The sequence below is a fragment of the Crassostrea angulata genome, chromosome 9, assembly GCF_025612915.1.
Source record: "Crassostrea angulata isolate pt1a10 chromosome 9, ASM2561291v2, whole genome shotgun sequence".
In the NCBI taxonomy this organism is placed as follows: Eukaryota; Metazoa; Mollusca; class Bivalvia; order Ostreida; family Ostreidae; genus Magallana; species Magallana angulata.
In genome coordinates, this window is record NC_069119.1 from 36,127,717 (window position 1) to 36,146,197 (window position 18,481).

The 18,481-nt window shown below is 34.6% G+C and overlaps 1 protein-coding gene across 1 annotated transcript in view; it reads left to right on the plus strand.

Moving 5' to 3' along the window:
• The window catches only part of LOC128164122 (uncharacterized), a 74,559-nt gene that overhangs the window by 13,051 nt on the left and 43,027 nt on the right, over positions 1-18,481 (plus strand). Inside the window, exons 16-34 of the mRNA XM_052827869.1 lie at positions 62-516; positions 2,090-2,284; positions 2,665-2,921; positions 4,250-4,416; positions 5,016-5,240; positions 6,134-6,221; positions 6,587-6,743; positions 7,110-7,242; positions 7,579-8,720; positions 9,090-9,282; positions 10,041-10,206; positions 10,833-10,946; positions 11,539-11,817; positions 12,232-12,398; positions 12,733-12,891; positions 14,308-14,563; positions 14,786-15,076; positions 15,722-15,883; positions 18,133-18,447. Of these exons, the coding sequence (XP_052683829.1) occupies positions 62-516; positions 2,090-2,284; positions 2,665-2,921; positions 4,250-4,416; positions 5,016-5,240; positions 6,134-6,221; positions 6,587-6,743; positions 7,110-7,242; positions 7,579-8,720; positions 9,090-9,282; positions 10,041-10,206; positions 10,833-10,946; positions 11,539-11,817; positions 12,232-12,398; positions 12,733-12,891; positions 14,308-14,563; positions 14,786-15,076; positions 15,722-15,883; positions 18,133-18,447 (4,921 nt within the window). The remainder of the gene's footprint in view (positions 1-61; positions 517-2,089; positions 2,285-2,664; positions 2,922-4,249; positions 4,417-5,015; positions 5,241-6,133; positions 6,222-6,586; positions 6,744-7,109; positions 7,243-7,578; positions 8,721-9,089; positions 9,283-10,040; positions 10,207-10,832; positions 10,947-11,538; positions 11,818-12,231; positions 12,399-12,732; positions 12,892-14,307; positions 14,564-14,785; positions 15,077-15,721; positions 15,884-18,132; positions 18,448-18,481) is intronic.

Here is an 18,481-nt window from a genome sequence, read left to right on the forward strand (position 1 = left end):
CTTTTAGAATAATGTGGTGGGAAATGTGAAATTTTGACATTTCTTTGTTTATCTTTTACAGGCTTTAAGAATGCCTAATAACCCTTTCACATGGACAAACGACAGTGGTTCAACCTCCACCAAAATCACCAGTGACGTTGTGTCGTTACGGTTTCGTAACGACACCAATGACGGGGTGGACGTGAAGGACACGCCTCAGTACTTTGACATCTTCATGGACCGTAGAAACTTCGACCTCACCGTGGAAAACGTGATTAACATGACAAGAGACTGGAACGAGGGATCGGTTCTTCACATGCTTCCTGTGGCGCCCAACAGCTCCCTCCATATAACGGTCAACCAGATCATGCAGAAAGAGGACATCCAGTACTATCTGGATTGGCTGGATTTTCTGGCTGGAGTGTCTAGAGATGATAACGCCACAATGGATAAGAATAAGACGAACAGTGAAATACCGATTGGAGCTGATGCGTTTTATATGGAGGAACTGCCGTCTCGATTCTTTGTTTTTATAAAGTAAGCTTTTCGAACACGCCAGTCAGATAACAAGAGTAATTAACTTCATATGTAGACAGTGCATAGCGTAGTATTTTTATAATCAAAATTCTGTTATGCAGATCCTCTACATTTTTATAAATATTAAGTAAATTTAAAGCCAAATGGCCTCTTAATTCAAACTTTTAAATATGGTATGAATGAAAGATATAAACAATTGAAATTGTCAAATTTTCAAGACAGCCAGTCCCTTTCTCAGGCCAAAAGTACAAATTAAATATAATGAAAACAAGGTAAACAGAATTAAGCACTAATCAAACACTACGTTTTATAGGATTATATAAGAAATGGGACTTCGATTTTGTGCAGTTTTGTGTCAGAGTTTGGTGTGGTGTACGTCCTGCGATCGATCGTCAAAGAGTAATCAATCGATTGTCGACTTCACGCCTGATTGGTTAAATAATGCTTATTAAAATTGACGTCCGAGATGATTGGCAAAGAGCTTCTCAGTATTGGAATCAACAGCACGAATATATGACACTACATATATTAGATCGACGGTTTGGCCTGCCATACTACAGTCATTTCATGCATATCTTTTACTGATGTATGCTCTGCTATGGTATGCGATTTTTATGATATGCTATGAGATTTTTATGCTATGCTATGAGATTTGTATGCTATGCTATGAGAAATTGAAATTAAGTCCTTAATGATATGGTATGCTATGCTATGGTATGATATGCTATGAGATTTGAACAAAAACGCATCCATACACAAAAGAGTTCCACACAATTCGAAGTAAAATAATAAAAAAGCCAAAGTTTACCACAAATCTATAATGTAAACATTTATTTTTTCAAATAAAAACATTTAAAACCGAGTTAAAAGAATGTTGTATGCTATGCTATGGTATGATATGACGAATGTAATTCTATGAGATTGTATGCTATGGTATGAGATTCCAATGCTATGCTATGAGATTTCAATGCTATGCTATGAAATTTCAATGCTATGCTATGCTATGGTGTATGTTGTAAAAGATATGCTTGAACCGACTGTATACCCTTCTAGTTGCTGTGGATGTCACATAATATCCCATACGATGAAGGTATCGAGTCTTGTAGTGAGGTATGGGACAGGAAAATGATTCATCATCTATCAATCGAATCTCTACTTAAGCTCCATTAACATGTTTTTAAGTTGAACAAGTCAATGATTAATGGCAAATAAATCAGTGGAAAACAGCTATGGAGACCGAAATGGACAGACCAGAACACATTGTTATCAACTGGTTGCGCTTCATAGAAAACCTGGAGATAAAATTAGTCTAAAACCAAGACTGCCTGAATGATTCCATAATCGTTGCCAGTTTAGGAGAGTGACCATGGAGCGTCTTTAAAAATCATTTGCAGAAAATGTTTCTTACAAATCGATCTGACATGCGTAACATTATGCAAGTCAAACATTACTGACTCAAAGTGTAAAATTAAAAAAAGTACAACAGGATATCAAACACTAAACAATAGAGACAAGTAATTTTAATGAAATGAAAGATATCATAAATATACATCTTGCTCATTTCTTGTTATAGAAAAGGCGGTCCCCCAACGCCTGCCGACCACGACTACAACTGCACCTTACCGAAAACTATCAGTGAGTTCTTAACAATGCTGGATTACATGGACGCCCTGACGTATGAGAACGACACGTCCCTGCCACGATCCAACTACCTCCCGGATGTTCCAGATTGGAACACATGCTTGTTCTCCAATGATGAACTTAGTCTGTAAGAAAAAAATGATAATTACAACTATTTTTAAAATTGAGTGTGTATCAAATGTATGGCCTCTAGTTTATATAAAAAATATTTACAGTAAAACATGATTATATCAAGGACGCTTTAATATGCATATTACGATTTGTTTTTCTTTTAATGAAAATCATTGATTATAACACTAATACAGTTGATTTTCATTTTGTTGTGAAGTTTTATTCTAGTATTTTAGATATATTTCATAATTTATTATCCGTTATAAAAGTGTTTAAAATAATTCTTTGCCCTCAGTAAAATTATTTATTTTTGTTATCTAGGTTCATGTTCCGGAATAGCGTCATATTATAATATGTTAATCATTTTTTATTTGATTGTGAACATATTGTTTACAGGAATGAAACCACGGAATTCTACATCGCCATCAAGCATAAAACTTTCAAACAAATTAAAGCCGATGCCATGCCAGAAGATTTATCATCCAACCCGAACTCAACTACGACAGCCGATAGAAGGAGAAGACGAAAAAGAGAACAACAAGAAAACAACGGACGTGGGAATTCGAATGAAAACAATGGCGGTATCAAGTGGCCAATCAGTCAGCTGGAGGAAAGTGTGCTAAAATTTGGAGCACCAACATTTGCTCCTGTTTGTAAGTTAATTTTTGTAAAGATATCAGCGTAGTGTAATTCATTTTGGGTTTTTTTACATGGTAATAAAAATCCTTTCCTAGAGATAACACTTATTTTGGCATATGGCGTTATGCCTTCATTGTTCGGTATTTATTAAATTACTAATATTTTTGTTGATATATGATGTATCAAGGTTTAATCGAAATTCCAGACTAAAATTTTAAGCACGAAAAACTACCAGCCGCAAAACAACATCCTTTAACCAAAACGAAATCAAAAACCCCAAAGGAACGTAATAAACGAAATCAAAAACCACAAAGGAACGTAATAAACGAAATCAAAAACCCCAAAGGAACGTAATAAACGAAATCAAAAACCCCAAAGGAACGTAATAAACGAAATCAAAAACCCCAAAGGAACGTAATAAACGAAATCAAAAACCCCAAAGGAACGTAATAAACAATCCCTAACAGTTAACAAATCTAAACCAATCACTCTAAATTGATAATTGTTTGTAAAACCCTGGTAAAAAAAAAGAAAACTATTCTCAATAAATTTTATTTCCATTTTTTTCTTTCAATATGTGATTTTGTAATGCTTTATATGCGGGTATTTTTTTAACGATACTTCTTGTATTAAACTTGTTGGTTTCAAACACGTACCACCTAAATGGTTTAGAACACATCAAGGTAAAGAAACAAATAAACGTGTTTAAAGATTACATAATGACAGCCAGTATTATGGAGGATAATATATGAAGGTTAAGAAACATTAACAAAATCACAAAATACGTATACCTCTTTTTGTATAAAGATTATGAAATGAATCTATTAGAGACTTATTCCGATGCTACAACAGTTACTAATGGAACAACCGTTGCTTTTACCGTATTGTATAACGTTTTTGAAATGATGTGACGTTTACTATCTAGAAACAACTGTTGCCGATTGATCCATTGTTGCTAGCATTTTTTTTTGTTTTGGGTTTGACAGTAGTTTTACAGTGTTGAATATCCCTTTTCTTTTTTTTATAATTTGTTGACATGATTTCAACGTTTGTCTTTAGTATACTCTGTTTCTGGTAGAACAACTTAGTTGCAATGCCTCAAGCATAACAGAGTTTTCAGAGCTAAACATATTCCAGGGAACACAAATGTTTAAGCAGATAGTCTCTCTCGGTTACAGGCTATATGCTCTACATGTAACTGCCTCGTATGTAAAGTTTTCTTGACTTGTTTTCAATATTTACACATAGCATCAACAGTTAGTGCTTGAAACACTCTTGCTACTTATCTTCTTAATTTAAGTTGTTTCACGTGCTCTCAAAGTTTATTCTTAACCATCAACAGCTGATGATGACAAAAAAGAAAGGGACAACAACGGCCGCGACAGCAGAACCATTGTGTGGCCGCCACCAGGCACCTTTATGCCAGCAGTGTACAAAATTTCTTTTTATAGTGCGTCGTGTGTTTGGCGAGACAGAGCTAGGAGCATCTGGACAACAGAAGGATGCTTTGTAAGTTATAAAATCCTTATACGTTTGTTTGCTCATTACTGTTTTCATTTGTATTTATTTGGTTGGTTTTAAAAAAATATTTGTGGATATTGGAAAGATGTGGTATATGCATGTTTACGGATATTGGAGGGATGTTATATAATTATACATTTTCTTTTTTATATGCATTATGTACAATATTGTTACGATTACCACAAACTAGATATTATCTTATAATTTATGAACTTGTGCAGGGATACAGGTTTATCAGAAACAAGTTAACCGTTCATGCATTTTATGAACTGTATATAACAACACAATTGTTTTGGCATTAAAATTGATGGACAAATTAAGAACAGTTTTTTTAGTAAATAACTTTACAGCACTAACATATTATAATGTATGTAATTCCATCTTTATATCAATGAAGATAGGCATCTTCTTAAATTCCTTTAAATGCATACAAAAAAGAAACCACTGATTGAAAAAAAAAGATTATCTGCAAGCCAAGCAGAGATAGTTTTGTAATATCGCAGAAATTTATATCACGTGAATGAGAGCATGTTTACGGTACGTTGTGAGCGACACCTTTAAAGTATTACTGTTTTTCTTCCCTTAAGGTGGGGCCTCTGACCAAGCCTTACAGGGTCCATTGTCTCTGTAACCATTTGACCGCCTTTGGAGCCGGGTTCGCAGTTCCGATGAACTCTATTAACCTGAATGACTCAGGATTCGCCAAACTGGATGAGAACCCCGTGATTTTCGCCACGATGGTGTCCCTGATGTGTCTGTACGTACTGATGCTGATCTGGGCCAGGAAGAGAGATCTACTGGATAAAGTCATGGTATGGCCTCAATTTTATATCAATGATTCAAACTCAATTTACAAAGTATTTTTGTCAATTACTTTTAAGTAGTTTTCAAACTTAACTGAACAAAAACAATACTCTTATAGTCTAAAAAAACAAAAAATTGATATGGATTTGCCAAAAATAAAAGAAGATTCTATTCTTCAAGAACATGTTATCTTTGACTAGTCCATAAAAATTAATTACTTTGTACTCATACCGATATTTTCGAAAACAGATGCGACAGAACGATGTTTCTTTTTTCTTTTTATTTCATACAAAAAGATACGGCATTTTTTTTAATTTCTCAAGTTACAATTATTATCTTGATGCAGAAAAAGCAGTGTTTCAAAGCACGTTTTGAATAGTTACCTTGCAGTAAATGTGTCTTTCTTAGATTTATTAGCTCAAATTAAATGAAACCATCATGTTCTTCAGGACACATCAAACCAAAAATTTGAAGTTAAACAATGCTCTTCTTCATATCTAAACTAAAATCATCCATGTTGCGACCACAGCGTCTCCTAACTAGATTCAACGGTCATATGCAATTCATAAAATATATTCTGGATTATTGCAATGTTTGCACTTATGTTCTCTTATAAATCAAGCATTTTAAAGAATTGGGTATCAAAATTGCGAACCTTTAACTAGATTTTTATCTGCAACTCGCAAACGCACCAGAGAACTTTTATTTTATATATCAACATATAAAAATGAGCAACGCGCAATGATAAATCAGATGTTGGCGGGCCTGAGTATCAAGGAATTAATTTTTCCATAGCTTAATTCTTATTTTAAGACTCAAGAGAAATGATAGTAATAAAGCTAATCCAACTCGTTTTAACATTTATGTCTGTAACAAAATCGTAAAACTTTGCTTTTGATAGGCTGGATCATCTCCCTTGCCCGATAATGATCCTAGAGACAAGTATTTGTATGAAATGACCGTCTTTACAGGATCACGGAAGGACTCAGGTAAATCCTCACCTTTGATATGGTGATATATCAATATTTACCGTAGCCAGGATTCAGTGTTTTACTATTTCAAAGTATGGTTCACACTACCATGTTTCAGTTGAGAAATATCTGGACAAAAATAATGAATTAATCTATATATAGAAAAAAGGGGTTTTAAGGATAAAGCCGCCAAAATAAGATATATACAGTGTATATAGATTTAGTTCAATCAATAAAGTAAGGGTTTTTTTTTAAGTATAAAATAAACATCAAATAGGAAAAAAATAATGATAATTCTATCCAAACGTCCATGCATATACGCATATGCTTAATAATAAGTGCCTCCAACAACGTCATAAATATTGCATATTTTATCTTCCTAGGAACAACTGCAAACGTGTCCTTTATATTAACTGGAGAAAAAGCCGAGACACCCCCGCGATACCTCGCTGATGACAAACGCCCCGTGCTCCAACGCTCCAACTGTGATGGATTCATCATGGCGACGCCAAAGTCACTGGGAAAACTCACCCACGTACGGTAAGATAGGTATCAAAATACAGTAGCTTAAGCATATTTAGTTGAACACCAATTTAGTTGATTTTGTTGTTGAGCGGAAACATTCATTTTCATGGAATACAGAAACGTAATTATAATTGTATTTTTGAAAAGCGATTGCCATTGAATTAATATAAAAATATTATATTTAGTAAGGTTATCCAACAATTTACATGCATATTTAATCAAAATTGTGCCTTTTGCAAATTTAACGAAAGTTGATGTTCCCAATGCATTAATGAAAACAAGGCATTCGTTTACACGATTAAGAACCTTTGTAGACAGTGAATGATGTTCAATTCTTACTTACTTACTCTTTTGAATATGTTCATTTCAATGTTCCCTCAGAATCTGGCATGATAATACGGGATCTAGTCCCTCGTGGTATTTCAGTCGCCTGCAAGTTCAGGATCTTCAAACTGGAGACAAATATTTCTTCATATGTGAGCAATGGCTGTCAGTGGACGACGAAGACGGAATGGTAGGTCACAATATGCATCAGAGACATTACTGTACACTAACTCGTGTTCGCGTTCAGGAAAATTCCTCGATGAATTATTGTAAACAGTTATTCGGGCGCGAGAATTTTGCGAGATGGTCAAGAACTTTGTAATCGCAAATATTACTCGTCCCAAACACATATTTGTTCCTATTTTCAACATTCACTAAATAGCACAAATATTTAATGCTGCTTACAATTAAATCAAATGCAGCCTTTGCGATCAAAAGTTTAACTTGGTTTTAAAATTATTGATATTTTTGTTTTCCATTGTCGGTTACCCTGTAGTTAATAAATAAAAAACATTACACGTTTTAGATTGACAGAATGGTTCCAGTTGCCGGTAAGGCTGAGCTAACAAGCTTCAACTACCTATTTTGGCAAAAAACAAAACACAACTTGGCAGATGGACATCTATGGTTCTCCATCTTCCAACGGCCGGCTAGGAGTAACTTCACGCGCGTCCAACGTCTCACGTGCTGTCTTACGCTCCTTTTCACCACCATGGTTGTAAGCTTGGCCTGGTATCAAACTGACACCAACCCGTCCCCGACAGAGTTTAAGATGGGTACAGTGAGCCTCTCTCTGACTGGCGTTTACATCGGAATCATGAGCGGGATTATGAGTTTCCCAATCAATTTTATCATTGTCCTTATATTCCGCAACGCTAGGCCAAGGCTTGAAAAGAAAAACAAGTTCAAGCCCAATATTGTAGCTGATAAGGCCAAGACTTGTAAAGATTCTGACCAGCAAAGCATCAAAAGCACAAACGATAAAGCAATCGACGAGATAACAGACGAACAGAAGGCTTTGGATAGAGAAGGTACTGAGACAAGTCTAATGAGAGAAAAGTCGGAGCTGAACCCTGATTTTGTCGAACTGGAATTGAAACAGCAGGAAGGATTACTGGCAAGTGGAGACGAGAAAAAGATTGTGATGAGCCAAGATCCGATAACTAAAAAAGACCAATCCATTTACAAAACGCAGACAGAATGCTCTCATCGTGTACAGGTGGTCGCATTTGAAAAAGACAACGCAAAGAAAAGCCAAAAAAAGTTGCCCTGGTGGTCCATATACATCGGATATGTTCTGTCTTTCATAACTGTAATGGTGGCTTTCTACTTTGCGGTAGAGTTCGGAGGTGTGTTTGGTCTCAACAAGTCTGTCAGCTGGTTAATTGGGTTCATCATGTCGCTGTTTGAATCCATCCTATTCTCCCAGCCAATCAAAGTCATTATTTTTGCCATCTTCTATGCCCTGGTAATCAAGAAACCAGAAGCCCAGGACGATGAGGATGATCACCTTAAGCCAGACCTCAGCAAAGACGAGGAGTATCTACATGATCATCTGACAGAGAAGGATCTTGAAGACCCGCAGAAGATGCGGATGTTAGAACAGAGAAAGATCCAGGCGACTTTGCCTCCAGAACTTGATTTCTTGAAAACAATTCGAGAGGAAAGGTACATGCTCTGTAATTGTAATAATTCATGGTATCTTAATTTTTGTTTAATTTATAGGGTATCTTTTTTTCCAAAAACGAATTTTAATAATTGTTTATGCAATCAAATCAAATCAAACAAAATACATTTGCAACTATCTTTAATACATTGATCATCAAGAAAAGTAAATTGATTCCAATTATTTAAAATACTTTCACGGTGATTCTTGGCTGTATTGATTCTAATGCTGCACTTTTAATTGTTAATACTATCGATTTGAACCTTCCGTAACGAAGTACTTATGCTTATTACATTCGTTTATATTAAATATGCACATGCTCAATTTAAGAAAATATCATCATTGCAATGTTCATATTTATAAATTTACAGACAAAAAGAACTTCAGATGTTCGCCATGCTGAAGGAAATAGCCATCTGTATGGTGTTTCTGTATATTGTCCTGACAATAGCGTACGCAAACAGAGACCCATGGTCGTTCACGCAGTTCCAGAACTATGAAAATGTACTGAACGCTGGAACCTTTGCCAGTGCCATTGGAAACAATACTGTTAAGTTTGTTGATGTAAGTAGACGGTTAAAACATAAAAAAGATATGTCCCTCAACATTAATTTTTAATAAGTGACAAACAATAGAAAATGTAAAGCATGCATTTGTTTTTAAAATGCAGTTGGAGGAAACTACTTTCTAAGGATCCTCCCGTTTGTTTTTAGCCGGGCTCTGCTGAAAGCAGAGTCCTGGCTGTATGCAGGCAAATCGCCAATGTTACTATACATAGCACAACTTAAAAAGTAAACAAAAAACCAAACAGCGTCAAAGTCAAAGCTTCTGTTACATGTATACCAAATAGTTACACAAGGAGCCACGTTTTGAGAGAGAGAGAGAGAGAGAGAGAGAGAGAGAGAGAGAGAGAGAGAGAGAGAGAGAGAGAGAGAGAAATTAATTTCAGTCTTTACCACACAATATGCATAAAGACACACCCAAAGAGCCCGGCTTTCAGTACTTCGATTTTGTTTGGTACAAAATTGTTATTTTTGCAGTCATTATCAAAATTGTAAACATGCTAGTCGTTTTTAATCGTATACCCTCCATGGTTTTATGACTTAAAAAAGAAAAAAAGCATTACTAGTGTGTTCAATTGTTTGAAAAACTCATATTTCTTGGCTTTAAATTACACTCTGTTTGAGACCATTTCTCCCGGTGATTTATGTATTGACAAACTTTATTTTAAATGATAAATGAGTCTTCCTAATTTTAGATCGACTCGATCTTTTTTAGTAGCAATATACTTTGTTTTAAAAGTAGTACTTGTTAATCAACAGATTGACTCTCGAACTCAGTTTTGGAACTGGTCGGAGAACGCCCTCCTTCAAGGCCTGTACAACAACAAGTTCTATAATGGTGACCCGGTGGTAGACAAACTCATCATTGACAAACAAAGCATCTTAGTGGGCGGGGCCAGGTTACGTCAGCTCAGAATAACACCAGGTGAGTAAACTGTTACCTTCGCTAGCCAAGGGCTTACCATCTCCACGAGAAGAAGAGTGGATCATAAACCCTTTGCTAGCGAAGATGGTAAAATTTGTTTGAACCATGCTTCAGGTCTGAAAAAAATCATGGTTAGAGAAAAGAAGACATCCTTAATGTTTTGTCTACTTTTCTCCTTACCTTTCTATTTTCTGTTGTATAAAATGTCTCTGTATTGTTGATAAACGGGACTAGACGGCCAAAAATAACCATCAGATCTACCTGATATTTTTAGATATGATTTGTAAAGCTATAAACTATTACTGATACAGTATCTTCTTTCGCCTTCGTTGTCAGCGGGCAAATTTAAGACTGATCGAATTCCAATCTACCAAATTATCTCTTTAATACACAAGTGTGTCTGAGTAAAGTTAAGACGAGACAAAACTGTTTTCATGTGTAGAAGGGCAAAAAAAGCACTGTCCGCAAATAATCCTGTATACAGTATTTTATCATGAAAAAATCCATAAATTTCATATTTTTTTGTATCTTTATGTAGAGCCTTTGCTCTACAAGAAATCAAGACTGTCACCGTTTAATAGTTACAACGACTACTCAACCCCAATAATGGTTTTTTTATTTTACAGAACTATGCTATAGTCCACTGAATTATTTTGCGAGGGAATGCATGCCGGCATACGACATGTTCTATGAGGATAAAACAAACTACAAACTCCGCTGGAACACTGTGAACGAATCCGGTATTAAATATGTACAAAACATGATGCTGTGAGCTATTTCATGGCCTCTATAGGAAATATTTAACTTTTTATCGCTGGCCGGTACCAAAAAGTTGTATTTATCGGCATGACGTTAGGAAACATTTATGAAATATATTATTATTTTGGAAGACAGTATTTAAGAACTTAATGGTACATGTAGAATCTTTAGGTTAAAAAAATAATTCAAAACCATGGCCTTTAAAACATATACTAAAACATGTTACATGTACTTATTTTAGCAGTTTACGCTTCGTGGTTTACAAAATGTAAACTGCAAACTGCCTAAACCCTTTATATCAGGAAATCATAAATTACTATTAGAATAGTTTGTAGGACTTGTACTTTTCAATATCTATATAATTACAATCACAACATATGAAATTGCAATCATTCTATAAATTCTGTTATCTTTTAAAGAGAAAAATACAATCCAGTATGTTATTAATTTTATCCCCACGAATTACTAAAACGAATGATTTGTTCATAATGTTTACCTGTTCAAAGACACCCAGAACAGGATTGTTCATTTTCCAAAGTTTATGAATCTTTTACAAATGTTCCGTTCATTTAGATCCCACAGATTTCCCGCACCCATTCTTCAGCTACCAGTCTATGTGGGAACTGAGCGGATACCCGTACCAGGGAATCTTCCAAACATACAGCGGGGGTGGTTACGTGGCGGAGCTGGGAGCCACCTTTTCCGAGGCTCAGATGGTTCTCAAGTTCCTGAGGGACAACTCGTGGGTGGACAAACGCACGAGGGCTGTGTTCATCGAGGCCAACATCTTCAATCCCAACATGAACCTGTGGGGCATATCCCTTTATCTTTGTGAATTCCTACAAACAGGAGGTAAACAAGAAATTTGAATGAATTTATTTAGGTAAAATTGTTTACATAATATTATTTAGAGATGATGGACGAATTTGGCGGGATATTGTTCATAGAAGACAGACGAAACATTGATATCAATAAATACCAACAAATTAATTCTAAGACTTCTTACTAATATCAGTTCTCAGCTAGTTAGAGATAACATAATTTTACGCATTGTTTCGTATACATACAGACTTTTTTAAAAAAATAATTATCCAAATTTTGATTTGTATTAAAACCTCATTCTTCAAAGATTTATTTTCCAAATGAGGCATTAGTTTTGGTATATTTATAAGTATATTGTTGTTTTCAACAGCTTTGGAAAGTTTCCCTATTACATAAACCACACTAAGATATATAATATGTATAAGAATCTTATTGTTTCACCAGCTGTTGAGCCGTTCCCCAGGATGCACGTCTTCAAGCTTGATCGCTACATAAACAACGACTACATGTACTTTGTTATGGCCATTGAAATCTCGGCTCTAGCCTTTGTCATTTTCTACACGGCCAAAGAAGTGAAGAAAACTAAAGAACAAGGCAAAAAATATTTCAAGGTAGACTATTTTTTTATAATTTGCTCATGGAGAGAAGAGTGTGATAGATAAATATTTCCAAGACTTCATTTTGTGATCATGAGAAATGATAAATGACTTGTCATATTCATTTTAAAAACTAAATTCTATATTGCAATAAACATCCTAAGAAGTAAGAACAACATCTTTTCTGATGATCCCATTAGATGAAAGTCATACCGACAAATTAATCAAAAATCTTTTACAAAACACTTACTCTAAAATAAATATTTTTTGAAAATAGAAGACATGGAGTTCAATAATATGTCATCAATTTTTTAAAGAATCAATTACTAAATCACCAACATTTTTACAGGCATTTTGGAACGTGTTCGAGTTGGTGATCCTGGCCGTGTCGTACGCTATCGGTCTGATGTTTATCTGGAGGGCTGTTCTGTGTGTACAGGTCCTGAACAGAATCAGTGAGAACCCGACCAGCTTCGTCAACATGCACTTCACCGTCATGTTGGATGATGTAAGTAACGGGCACCTGTTCCATGCAAAAATCAACAAGAAATTACAGTTTTCAATGCCTCTGTAATATTTTATTAACAATGTCTGTCTGAGATGAAATACTTTTACATATCAAAGAATTAGGATATACATGTATCTGGCTTGATTTTATCTTGACTACTTTACTCTAAATATTAGCAGATACTTTGGTTTCGTCAATATTCGGGGCTGTCAGTTTTGGTGGATTCAATGAAAATCACAGTTTGTAGGTTACGTAAATTCATGGACAGTGATCTCATTTATATTAATACAAAATGTTAATAGAAATTGCACTTTAATGAACAATGAAGTTTGTGGATCAAATTAACAACGAAATCTAAGAAAATTGGTATTCAACCAATATTTATGAAACCACAGTATAAAGAATTAACTCGAATAAGCATGGAGAGAATCTTGTATTTTTGCTATTATTTACAACAACGCGTTAAGTGTTTTAGGGGGAAAAATTCATTGGAATTAATAATCATCAAATACTTGTAGGAATCTTATCTTTAACGATCAAATTACTCGACGGCAAGGCATTTTCCACATCATAGGTTATTTCAATATGTTGTAAGCTTTTGAATGTGCAACAGACATTATTGTTCAAACAATAGCAAGGGGATATAACACATTAGTAAAAAGAAATATTGTTCAAGAGTTGTCCTTTATTTCAGGACGACAAAGCATTCTAATTAAGAGGGTTGAATGATCTTAGTCTATTTCGACTATATGTATTTCCTTTAAAAGAAAAGCTTTAAGTCTGTCCCAAGCTATTGCTTCCATCACTTTTTGATGATTTTTAATAAAAAATACAAATACCTGTGAAGAAATACATTTGAAATATGATGAAATGGAAAATATCCAAGATATCGTCATTGACAAATCATCCCTTATCACTCATAAAAGTTGACAGGAACAAAAACAAAATTCTTACGGAGATTTATAATGGGAAATGTTTACATCTTTTCTCCATTCGGAAGGAATCAGGATACCTTGCGCAATTTTTAAACGTTATCATCCGGGCTTATTAATGGCTGATGCAATGCAAAATCCCCGTAGACTTTCTATTTTGGAATGTGAATAGAAACCTGAAGCTGTAGAGGGGGTATTTCAAAACAGATAATCTGAACATTTTTCATATTATTGGATGAACGTAGTTTGAGTACAAAGGTATTTATTATCATCGAAATAGCAAGCGGAAACTGGTGTAAGCAAAAACTCGCGACAGAGTATAGAACAAAAGATAAAGGAAATATTAAGACTTAATATTGGGATTTTTTCTTTGCTACATAATGGTTTATATCAAAAGAACATTTAAAATCTAATGATTAATTTGGTGACCATCCAGCTTTCCTCAAGAAATGTAGTTGTATATTGCCATATATCACATTGGCAGCTGTCAAGTTGGTTCATCGCCTTCCTGGTCTTCTTCCTGACGGTCCGATTCCTGCGTCTACTGCGGTTCAACAAGAAGATCTCCCTCCTCAGCAGTACCCTCAGACACTCCGCCAGAATGCTAATCAGCTTCAGCTTCGTCTTCAACATCGCCTTTCTTTCCTTCGCCTGCACGGCCTACCTGTTTTTCATGTCAAGACTCTTTGAGTTCAGGTCCTACATTGTTACCTTGGAAACACTTTTGTCCATGATGCTGGGTATGTCTACTGAAAAAAGATTCCCAAAAACAACCAGTTTTTCCCAAGAGAAATTTAGAGAAATATAAATATGACAACAAAAAATCATTTTCCTAACAGTAACTCATGTTATTTTCAAATGAACTATTTATGACTGCAGCTAATTTTAACCCAAAAATTTATAATTTCAAATAACAGTGGCATCATTTATAAATCTGCAATCAAGCTGTTTGATTCTTACAGGTAAATTTGATTACGAGGCCGCTTACAGTGCGACCAAGATCACCGGCCCGCTTCTGTTCGGCTTCTTTAGTATCTGCTTCAGTTTCATCCTGATTAACTTCTTCCTGACTATCCTGATGGAGGCGTTCGAGGTGGTGAGGAGGGACCCTCAGAACCAGAGCAACGACCACGAGGTGATCGAGTATCTGATGAAGAGGATGAAGATGATGATGGGGGTCGGGTCTCCACCCAAGAGGAAGGTGGCCAATATCTTCAAGGACCCGCGCCTACAGCAGTATGTGTACATTGAGGGTAAGATATTCCGTGATTTCATTTTTTTAAGTATTTCACAGACGTAGAGTTTGGATCAAATCCAACTCTTCTTGGATTGATGGTCAACAAATTAACCATTACAAATTCCAATCTTAGACTAAAGGGGTGCACTGACCAGTATTTCCTAAACATGATATACATGTAAGTTCTTTAGCCAATAAATAGTATTTAGGAAAGAAAAAATCTTAGTAAAATCATTAATATTGTCTTTAGAATTTGCTTTTATCCTTAATCTTTGTACAGAGCTTTGCTTCTAAAGAAAATATTTGTAAAGAATAATCATGACAATCAAGATCTCTTGACCCATCAGATAAACCTTTGAATTTGTAATACATGTGTAATAAGCGCGGATCCAGCTGTTTTCCACTGAGGGCTGACAAATAATTTTATTTTTGGGGGTTGGGCTTCCAAGGCCGTTTTATCATTACATAACAACATGAAGGAAATAGATCAAAGCATACCTTAAACAATGTTGGAAATTGGCTTCCAAGACATTTTATTTCTAACATTATTACGTTAACAAATTAGATTGGCACATGCATAAAACAATGTTGTAAACATTTTTAATTTGTACAATATATTTTCATTTATTTCATTCAATTAATTCAATTCATTTGATTTCAGCAAAGACAGAAGACGAGAAGAAACTACAAGTATTGGATGAGAAAGTGGACAAAGTAATCCAAAAAATGGAAGGCTTCGTGGAGTATGATGATGACGTCAAGAATGACCTAGAGAAGGAAATGGAGGAAGTGAAGAAGAAACGAAAGAGGAGAATTGTGATTGGTTAATAACCAACAATAACTGAGTAATAGGAATCACCAAAACCAACGGATGGATCGAAATTATCTTTTTATTTTCATTTTTACAGTATACATGCAGAATGTATAATTTATTGCTTTAAAAGTATAGAAGTTCTACCTAACTTTATCTACAATAGCCATGCGGGGCTGGGGCTATGGACAAAAACAGATGTTATCAATTACTTTTCATTGGTGTTGTATTTTTCATGTCAATTTAGCTGTATTTTCCGAAATTTGTAATTTTATATATACAAAACAAGGCATTGTGATGCTTATTACTTAAACTTTACGATAAAATATATAAAATGAAAAAGTTCTTCAAACATTATTTGATTTGTGAACCATTTAATTTAAAGGGAACAAAAAATTAAAGTCTATAAATCATGTATTTTGTTTTTATTTAACTAAATGAAAATTGCAGCTCATAGTGCTAAAAGCAAATGTGTACATTTAAGAGCCTAAAAAAGCTTACAAGAACTATCTAAACTGCCCTACAAGTACAAACTTTTTAATTGTTTAAAACCTTTCAAAAATGTATTCATATTCGTTGTGAGTGCTTGTTAGAAATATAATCATGTTTTAGTATTGGGTTAAATGCATTCCTTAAAAGTTTATAAGATCTGATAACAGTTTATTAGATCTTACTTAAACCACATTTTTGTTTTAAACTTGTAAACAATACCTATATATTAGTGCATAATATGTGATCAAACTAACGCGATGATATCGGGAAGGAAAGGTGGTCGATGGCAAGAATTAAATATTACTGAAAATAGGTCATGTACCCCTGGCAAACAAAAGAATCCCTTTGGACTCCCCCACACCTTTCCCAAAAGCAAAATGTTTTGGATCCGCACACAAAATGAGACATCAATCGTGAAGTCGACGTTGTAGAAAATTGATAATTTATTTTTATTTTTCAATCATAAAAAGAACACTAGGCGTATTATTATATTAATATTCTACTGATGTCTAAAGTACTCCAAAATGTCATTTCTCCTCACAGTCAATATTTGTATAATAACTTTTTTATGGTCTTATGTACCTAAATCTATGGATTTTCAGAAAAGTGAATTACCTGCACACAGGTATATTCACTTATGTTATATTCAAACAACTTTGAGCCTGAAAGATACATTAAAAGGACACAGTATTGAATTTGTAAAAAAAAAAGTTGTTTAGTTTGTAAGTACTAAAACCCAAATTTTATCAAGATATGTGTTTATGAAATAAATTTCGTTAAACATTTTAACTTTGTAATCATAATAGCTGCTATAACTGAAATAACCAATTTTCCAATTTTAGATATGCAATATACTTCTAATCATTTTTGTTCTTGCCTTTTTTCACCATATTTCTATGCTTTCTTTAAAGTTTAATAACTACTGCCGTTAAGAATCGAAGCCTTAAACTTTACATTCAAATTGAATGTAAATACTGTAGGTAAATAGTTAAAGGAAAAAAAGGCAGGAAAAACTATAGATTATCTTCTGTTGTACATATACTAAGTTAAGTTCTACCCGATCGATGATTTTCAAATGCTCGTGCAATGTTTCGACTTTCCAGACCCTGTACTTTATATAAAAGGCTTCACCGTCTGCTAATTCAGGAGAAGCTGTGAGACTAGAATGAAGGGGGGATGGACGCTACTAATATGGTGAGATGGTTAGGGTATTATATAGGAAAAAATAAACGTTTATTTTTAATGTTCAATTATAAATCGATCGGATGAAATTATGATTTTTACTGAAAAATTGAACGAAGTAATTGATATTTTAAATCTCTATTCACACTGTACTTAACATTTGTCATAATAGTATAGATTTGTATATACGAGTATAAACCTACTAATATATGTAAATTCTATATGAGGAAATGATCTTTTTCATACGTAAATATTTCCTTCATTACAGATATTTCGGCTTCTTTTGTTACTTTTCATATTCCCCTACAAAACAGAAACAGGTAAGACGATTTTAATTTTTCACAACAAATTAATATGTTTTGTAAAATTTTGATATTACCGACAAAACCTTTTTATAACTTTCTACGTGTACATGTTAATGTACATAGTAATCCTAAAATAATTATTCAATTCAACGGTCATCAATGTACACAAAACTTTGGGTATTTTAATGCCATAAGTTCTAATTAACAACACTGTTTCATATTCAATTTAACACCAACATATTTATTTGTAAATGGAAACATTTGTACTGTTCTTCCATTCAGCATACTCAGCATGTTATCCGGAGACCCCCACCGCTAGACAGTTGGCGGTGAATCCCGGTAATTATGTCACGACCTCACTTACGGCTACACACTGTGAGGACGCATGCTCGGGGCTAGGGTACTCCTTAGCCGGTTTGACGGCTGGAAAGGCATGCTTCTGCGGAAACACCATGACGGAATCCACAGCGTCCGAGGGCTCATGCGTACAGACGTGCGCTGGTGATGGTGAGAAATGTGGAACCGACGGGGAGCCGCCGTATGACAGCGTCTACACCACGCCGGTGGTTCTGAACGGATTCAAGATTTTCCCTGGAGGTGAGATTATATATATGTGTACCCTTAGTTAGTT